At 37.4% G+C, this 8,882-nt stretch overlaps 2 protein-coding genes across 3 annotated transcripts; one reads left to right on the forward strand and one right to left on the reverse strand.

Moving 5' to 3' along the window:
• Positions 1 to 554: 554 nt before the first annotated feature.
• LOC126797968 (two-pore potassium channel 3-like) lies at positions 555 to 2,364 on the forward strand. Its single transcript, XM_050524764.1, has 2 exons — positions 555 to 1,838; positions 1,952 to 2,364. Exons 1-2 carry the CDS (start codon positions 784 to 786, stop codon positions 2,100 to 2,102), a joined length of 1,206 nt encoding a protein of 401 aa, XP_050380721.1. The 5' UTR covers positions 555 to 783; the 3' UTR covers positions 2,103 to 2,364.
• Positions 1,322 to 6,242, reverse strand: LOC126797969 (uncharacterized). 2 transcript variants are annotated; one of them, XR_007672479.1, is made up of 6 exons: positions 6,057 to 6,242; positions 5,534 to 5,733; positions 3,393 to 3,868; positions 3,183 to 3,260; positions 1,597 to 1,815; positions 1,322 to 1,454 (listed from the first exon to the last, which is right to left on the reverse strand). XR_007672479.1 is itself a non-coding variant. In XM_050524765.1 (4 exons), exons 1-4 carry the CDS (start codon positions 6,208 to 6,210, stop codon positions 3,221 to 3,223), a joined length of 870 nt encoding a protein of 289 aa, XP_050380722.1. In that variant the 5' UTR covers positions 6,211 to 6,242; the 3' UTR covers positions 2,546 to 3,220. The 2 variants fall into 2 exon arrangements, 1 of the variants encoding a protein (XP_050380722.1); XM_050524765.1 differs by lacking the exons at positions 1,322 to 1,454; positions 1,597 to 1,815 and having other exon boundaries at positions 2,546 to 3,260.
• Between the last annotated feature and the right edge of the window lie 2,640 nt (positions 6,243 to 8,882).

The raw sequence follows: 8,882 nt of genomic DNA on the forward strand, positions 1-8,882 counted from the left end.
TCCCTCTGGCATCTGTATTATTTTTCATCATTTTTAGCTAGCAATAAACTTGCTCAGACAGCAAGCAAGAAGCTATGACAAAAAGAGCATTCTTGTCTCTAATGTTGCTTCTTTGTTCCAGCAACTTGTTATTCAATATGATCAGATCATCGAAACAAAAGAGCAAGTTCAACAAGAAGACAACAAATGAGGTTTTGCGTTATAATGTAACTAGCTATCAAATGAGATGCAGTCTGGTTAAATATTAATGGGGCCTGTGTGACAAAGCATGCTGATCAGAACAATAATTAAATAGAAGTGAATGAGGAGTTATATATAGCTCTGAACTGCAAATGACACTAATAATACGCAGAAAGTAACATAAAATATGAGAAAGAAACAGAAAGTCCAAGTGTGATGTGATGAGATCAATACTACATAATTTTGTTTGTCTTTTAATGGCTGATTTTAAAGGAATTTAGATAATGAAGCATCAGTTATGGTTATGTTCAGTAGCTAATTAACCTTAAACAGTGAGTTTGAATATGATGGTTAGCTAGAAAATTCGAAAGTTGGAATCAAAATTGCATAGAATGGGGGAGTAACTGAGTAAGCTTCGTGATTAGTCTTCAACAAGTTGGCTGCAGTTTAAAACCACCTAAAACTACCACAGCAACTTAACCTACTCTTCTATCATGGCTTGACTTGTAGTTGGAACTCCTTTTCTTCCATGAAACAAGCAACAGCTCAATAATAGAATAGACTTTGAATCAATATGAGGCATACAATATATGCAGACTAACCATGGATGATCAGCCCTTTCTTTCCAAGATTGCAGCAGAGGCAGCTGGTGAAGAAGGGACTAGCAGACCAACACCAAGAAGATCATCAAGAGACTTCCGCTCAAGTTTCCTTGATCTCGGTCCGTCGCGCCGTGATACTCAGCTAATCACAAGCGCCGGTGATATTATTGTTCCCATAACTCCCAGTTCATCTTCATATGCAAATCTCATTGTCAACTTAAACAAGAACAGGAAAAGAAGGCTCAAACGTCGATCACACTCAGCTCCCTCGGTGTTCACAGACTTCAAGGAGACGATTCAAGACTCTTTGGATCCCAGACCTGCCCCCAAATCAACCCCTAACATTGTCAGGCAAGCCTCCATCGGCGTCATAGTTTATATCATTATTGGCATTGTGGTCTACTTGACCACCGGAGGTATTTCAGGGGAGGTTGTCACATATAAGCCGGTGGACGCCTTGTACTTCATTGTTGTCACGCTCTGCACAATTGGATATGGTGACATTGTTCCAGACACAACAGTTACCAAACTCTTCACTTGTTTCTTCATATTGGTTGGGTTTGGTTTCATCGATATTCTGCTACATGGGTTGGTGACCTACATCTGTGACCGGCAAGAATCGGTTTTGTTGAGCACGGTGGATGAGAATAAGTTCAATACAATGGTTCAGGCCTATTTCATTGATAAAGAGAAGGGGAGGATGAGAATAAGAATGAAGGTATCCTTGGCTTTGACAGTAGTCTTTTGTTGTATAGCTATAGGCACAATAGTAGCTCATTATGTAGAGAGTTACAGCTGGGTTGATAGTTTTTACCTATCTGTTACCTCAGTCACAACAGTAGGCTTTGGAGATTATGCTTTCAAAACCGTAGGAGGAAGATGTTTTGCAGTAGTCTGGTTACTGGTAAGCACATTTGCTGTTGCACGGGCGTTCTTGTTCCTGACAGAGATGAGAATCGACAAGAGAAATCGCAAAATTGCAAAATGGGTTCTTCAAAAGGAGGTCACCCTAAGGGATTTACTGGCAGCAGACCTGGATAACGATGGATGCATCAGGTACCCTAAATTTTCTGTATATGGATATAACCAAGTTTGATATGTATTCCCTTTCCGAATATGCATTTAGAATCTACTGGTTTTACTCTGCTTATATGAACTCTGTTTTTCAGCAAATCAGAGTTTGTTTTGTACAAGCTGAAGGAGATGGGGATGGTAGCTAATAAGGACATCCTGCTAATTTGCAAACAATTTGATTCTTTGGGGCATAGCAATGATGGCAAGATTACTCTTGTGAACCTAATGGAAGGCGACAATGACTGACCCCATCAATGGAAATACCAAAGCAGACAATGAAGATATTTTTTTTTTCTATTTTTCACTATAGAATACAACATAAATTTGATGGTTTTACTCTCAGCAGAATTCAATTCTTTTGTTCATAGTATTGCTCCTGAATAAGAAATGGGCACCCAAAGATCTTATGTCATTGTGACCAGCTCATTTTCCGATCATCCTTCAATTAGCAGTTTAGCACCCAAGTAAATGTAAATGCTACAAGATTTTCAGAAATATAGATGGTTGTTTGTAAGGAGTTTTTTTTAAAGAACTAATGTAAGGAGTTTAAAATGGATTTTTCCCCTCCCATCAAAGAACATGCAAAACTATATTGTATGGAACAAAAAAAAAATAACCTACTTACATCAACAGAGTTTGAAAAGAAAAAAGAGACAAATCTAGAGTTAAAATTATATATGTTTTCATAAATGACTTTTATTTACTATAGCAACATGTTTACTGCCTATATTCAATACATATCATTAATTCAGGAAGTCTGCGAATTCAAGAGCACAGACTTGAACAATAAAGAAATATTATAGATTTACAAGCATAAGTGGCCTCAGAAATAAAATCTTGTTGCTTTCATTAGTAGGGCCAAACCTTCAGATGTTTCCCTTAAATAATATGAATGCAAAAAGAAATGAGGTGCTTAGGTGGGTTGTTGATACTAGATTTGTTTTTAAACCTGCCATATCTGAGATTTTCCTATCTAATATTTGGAGAAGCCAATAAGCTAAAAAGAATTTCACAATCATACCATCAGTTATCAGTTTAAGATTTAGAGCTTGTGAAGGCCTAAAAATTTCAGCAATATAGGAGGGCAATTGCACATCCTCAGCCTGCAGTACCCAACGCTGAAATGGAGGCATATGGAGCATAGAAGCAGATGGCATACAGACACTTTCCTCACAAGTTTTCATGCAGTAACTTTCAATAGGGTTCTAAGAAGTATGATCCAAACACTAGGGACTGAAAAATCATGTACTATTTGAACTATGCAGGTGCGACATATCTATTCATTAGTACCCGTTTCCACAACTCTTATGAAAACACAATTCTTACCAGATGATTGAGAATGAATGACCTGAAAGTCTGAAACTTTATATGACCTCGACATTTGCCTGCTTGATACTTGAAATTCTGAACCACAAAGATCATGGGGAAGCAAATGAATTTAACCGTAGCACAGATTCAGCCAAATATAAGATCTAAATGAACAATTCTATATTAGGACTAGATTCATATGATAATAGGGAACAGGTAAAACTATACCTCTGTCTAATGCCACCTACACTCTCAATAAGTTCCATTATCTGTTGCACCTTGAAATTTTTTGCCTTCTCGTGGTTGTCTACCACCAGGGTTGAGAACCTTAATACAGTGCTGAGTTCTGCTTCAATTTTATTAAGTTTATTATCCAGATGCTCCAAGAAATTCTCAAAAGAGGTTATTCCCTGCAAACTACTAATGTTGTCATCTTCATTCAACACTCCACTTTTTAAAGGTTTTGGAACCTCATCTCCTATTGGCTCAACTGGTAAGCTTGCTTGATTCTCCGTAGGGAGCAAGTTCCCTTGGTCATCAGTAAGTTCTGGGCCCTTGAGGCCAAGTTCTTTGACCTCATCCAATTCTTGTGCCTCTTCAGGTGTTGGGGATACAATTCGAACTGGACTGTAAGCATCTTGTCTGACAACTTCAAGATCCAAAGCAACATTTCCAATTAGCTGCCTCTCTTTTACAGTAATTGCCTGCAACCAAATAAAGATTTCTCCTCATCATATAATAGCGTGAACATTATACAGTAAAAGATCAAAATTTGGAAACAAAAAAAAAATAGATAACAGAGGTAGCCACCACCCAGGGGATTGCCATCATATGACAACCTCCCAACACCATTCCTGTTTTGTTCATCCAAATAGCTTATTAAACACGCATAAGGCCCTGTAATCAGCTGGTGTATATCGCATCTTATATTACCCTCTCTGACTAACTGCCACTATAAGGTCATTGTGATGGGCGAATGGAGCATGGGGTTTTCTGGTTCAGCTGCCTTTTTACATATCACACACGAATACGGGGAGGCACAAAGATTGTTGTTGCGTGATTTAAATCTCAAGTATTTCATCCTGCCATGAGCTATAAACCGAGCTAGCACTTGTACCTCCAGATTTTAGACTTCCGTATGCCAAGAGAGGGATCGAAAAATGGACGAGAAGGGTTATTGATTAATTGATTCAAATTTGACTTACAAGGATACAATTGTCACAATCTTGACCCTCCAACCATTCTCACATATATTTCTTATTTGTTTTTGAGAAGAGTATACTCCCTCTCTTCAGTGAAGTGCCAAAGTAGATTCCAAATGAGCCTTTGTTCTTCATTAACAAACTTCTTGCACCTTAAATCCCCCTTTTCCATAGCTAGTGAAACAACACCCCCCTTGACTAAATGGTCCTTTCTCCCCGCCAACACTCCTTCCCTCTTTTGAATCCTACTAATTAACCACTGCTACAAGATTCTGTGATGAGTTAACATATTTTTTAATTAGTAAAATTTTACACCATCCTTCTAATCTCCTCTATAGCTATTCTTTCACCAGAACCCGAACTAATTTCCTTAAAGTAATGAACAAGAATCATCCCAAAACACTTTCATCATTTTTTTTTTCTGATAAGAAACAGCTTTTATTTAATAACGTCATATTTAGCATACTGCAACAAACTGGTTAAGGAGTCCACAGAAGAGTCCAGAGAAAGCAGCAAACAAGAAAGAGCAATCGCCACTAACCAGCCTAGTCACCTTATGACTACTTAAACTACAACTGCCTTCCGATTTAAGATAATAGAGAAAATGGTGTAATTTTCGAATTCCCAAGGAAGAGACACATAAAGATGTCTGGAATCTAGCTCTTTCCCAAACACCTTCCTGCTCTGCACCCCTATTAGACAAAAAAACTTTTCTACCTGAATCAGCCAGAGAGCAAACAGCTTACAAACCCAGAGGACTTTGGCCTTTTATCCTCTGACAAAAGCTTGATGCTTGTCATGTAACAGATCAATCCTCGCTGTTGAACTTATGCCAGCCTAACAGCTTCTACTATAAAATTTAAGCAACTTCACAATCTACAGCTTCTATATTTCTTAATCCGTATGGGTGCCTAATAAAATCTTAAGGTGATGAGAATTAAATTCATAATTATATCTATGGATCTTCAAATAGCCAACGAACATACACAGGCAAATGTCCTATTCCAATTGGCAGCAACCACCCTGATTTTCAGTAATGTTGAAGCTTATCAATCCGGACACAAAGGATCATGGCTTTCTAGCATAAACTGATTCAAATAGCACAGCGACTATAATCTATTTTCTTAGAAAAAAACAAATCTTTCATGGTTATAACAGCTAGTTTACCTCATTAAGCTTCGCCGAAAGCTCATCAAGCATTTCAATGCGTTTCTTTGACTTCTCCAATGCCTGCATGACTTTCTTCTTCTGAAAGAGCATTTCCCTAGCTTCGTCTTCCCTCCCGGTCCGGACATTGATCGCTGCTTGCCGTCTAAGCTTCTCAGCCGCCTCGGACAGCCGCAGAAGCCTCAACCTTGCATTATTAGCTAAGCCAACAAACCATAAATTATTCTAAAATCATCTCAAGTACACTATTACACTACAACATAGTTATCAAAAGTATGCAAAACATAACCAACAGAAAGGTTCATCTTCATCCTAGACTAAAAGCACATTAGAACAAAAAAAAGAAGAACAGGAATTAAGTTATAACTAAGTTACTGGTTCTGAAACTAAACCCAGCAACAAAAATTGGCTTGAACTGATAAACAGATAGTCTAATGACAAAAGACAACAACTTGTATAAGATGTTCAATAATTGGCTTGAAGTGATCAGAGTGCATATGAATATATTTGGTTGTGTATATACCTTTGTCTTTGGTGGTCTCAGCCTCAGAATGAAGCTGACCCAGTTGGACACGTAGATTTTCTGAGTTGATATTGGAAGCCATGGCGGAGAACACTGGCGGCCTGAAAGGGACGGCCATGGCGGTGCCACCACCACTCTTCATCAGCATCATCATCCTCCTCCGTTAACTCTCCCCCTTTGCTCTCTCATCGCTCTGACTAAGATGAAAGGAAAGACGGGCCGGCCCATCAAATTTGGGCCTTTTCTGTTGATTATGTTTTCATTAATGAATGAAATGGACGAAAAGTCTCTCCTCAAATATATCATCAAATCATTCAAATGTATAAATGTCAAGTCTTACGAGCATTCACCCCATCTAGAGCAACATTACGGAAAACTGTAACCTGAAATCATGCGGTCATCATTGCACAAATAATGTCACAGAAATAACACCAATTGTCCACCATAAGATTATAGCATATATAGAAGTATAGAACGGTGCACCATAGATAAACCAGTATCTTGCAAGCATTATACATGACAACTGATGTTAGTGAGGTCGAGTATGGAGGAAAAGTAGCACTGATGCCTAAACAATGAAACAAAAGGTTTTTTCTATGAAAAAAATAAAATAAAAAATGTTGGAGAAGTATGTGATATTAACTCCTCTACGACATTCGATTTAGGACGACAACTGAAAGGGAAAGGAAAAAAATTCAGATAATGATTACATTCAGTTATCCTAATAAATTACTTCCACAAACTGACCTTGAACTCAATGACGGATCTAGAGTCGAAATATTAGGTTAGCGGAGAAAATTTTATTATTAATTAGGATGATTTGTGTTGAGGATTTAATATGGATGTTAAATGTACCTAGTAAATTTCTTTATATACTCGGCATAATAAGTTTTTGCCTTACATTTTCAATTTTATCACTGACATTATTCAATAATGTGAGATCACTGAGATGTCTCGAACTACACTCATTCTTGTCTCTATAATCTCCATCAAGTTTCAGATCCTTATGCTTTCAAGCTTTGTACAAGATTTCCATGTTTTGGACCATTAGGGAAAACAAAACGGTGATAGAGATTCATTATATTACTCTAATAATCATTTAATCCGATACATACCCAATAGCACATCAAGAGCTATATATTGATTTGGGTGGTTATCACAATTAAATCCTACGAAGGAACGCATATCTACCTCCAAAATAAGTACAATTAAGAACTCAATTAATCCAAAATGAAGTCGAATAATCCAGTAGTATGACATATTGATAGCTCGCAAAGGACCTTGACGCAGTAGGTGAAATTGATTAAGATTTTATAAAGACAGAAGAATTTAAGAGTTCGTTTGATGAATGATGACATAATTGGTAGGAGAGAAGAAGGAATCAGATTATGGTAGCAAACTAGCAATGAAATGGATGAAAAAGTAGGATACTGAAGCATATAGGCATATATGTACGACATGATGACATAGATTACTTGAATTGAGGTCGATATCCGGATGAAGGCTTCAATGTATTTGGACAACGTAACAGGGGTTCTGTATTGTCTTTCTTGTGTTATATATCGATCATTCGGACTCCAGTTGATGAGCCTCTGAGGTGAATAAAGCATAGTTTGTGTTCTGGTATTTTGTGTCCCATCTATCATTTCCTTTCGGACTTGACACTCGAGTATCTATACATCTCTTCACTTTGGACCCATCGATCGAATTTTGGCTCCACATAAACCAATCATCCATCGTGATCGAATATCATCAGTCACTCATGACGTACAACTTCCCATCATATCACACTCAATGATCGATGGAGCTGGAAAGAAGTGATTTTGACAACCTCCTAAATTCATAATCTCATATAGTACTACTGTACTATTACGATAAGTCAATGAGCCTGTGGTTTCGATCTGATCAAAGGACGGGAAGAAAAATGAAGGAACTTCGTCAATGTGTTAACCAGGGTTAGGCCGGGATGCATGCCACTCTTGAATATCTCGTCTAAATAAATTAAGCTCTTCATGGCCTCATGGGTGCTTGTTTTTGGTCAGAAAGAGATCATGCATGGGAGCATCTCTTTTTATATCAGTCACAAGAAGGTTAATTAATTAGTGCGGCAATGCTTGAAATTCATTTCTTTTGATTTTTGATTTTTGATTTTTGATTTTTATAACAGTAAAATTTAGTGTCGTGTTTTACTAACCCATACGGTTTACAGAAATCGAGTTGAATGGCTGAAGTACGTCATGATATATTTGCGTAGAGCGAAGACTATATCACGGCATGCTGAACTACTGGATCCGATAGTGGAAAAGTACGTCGAGTTAAGCGGCTTGTAGAAATCATTGCTTCATTGATTCAGTTTACTATGTTGAAATTAAGTTGAATAGTTATTATACCAGTCAGATAGAGAAGTTAAGTAGTTAACATTAAAAAGATCGATAAGATTGAAGCTCCATTCAGAAAATATCTGATGCATTTACGTCTATGACGACGATGAGCTAGTACGTAGTTACGTACTGCCGCTGGTGTATACATGTACTCGATCATCTGCACATTTTACATACCAGATTTTCTGGGTTACCTGTATATGTAAATTACTCCCTAATTTGCAAATGGCATTTTGTAACTAATATACTGAGAAATTCATCATTATACAGTACGTGTGCATTGGATTCAAAAGACTATATATGATACCATGCATGTCATAAATTATTGCCTTACAAAGGTGTATGAGACTCACTTAATTACTTGTCAGATACAGAAGTCCATTCTCAGAACTCCTCAAGAGGTAAACTTGTCTCCAGTGATTGATTTTGTTAAATTTAGGTCAAT

The sequence above is a fragment of the Argentina anserina genome, chromosome 6 (genome assembly GCF_933775445.1).
Source record: "Argentina anserina chromosome 6, drPotAnse1.1, whole genome shotgun sequence".
In the NCBI taxonomy this organism is placed as follows: Eukaryota; Viridiplantae; Streptophyta; class Magnoliopsida; order Rosales; family Rosaceae; genus Argentina; species Argentina anserina.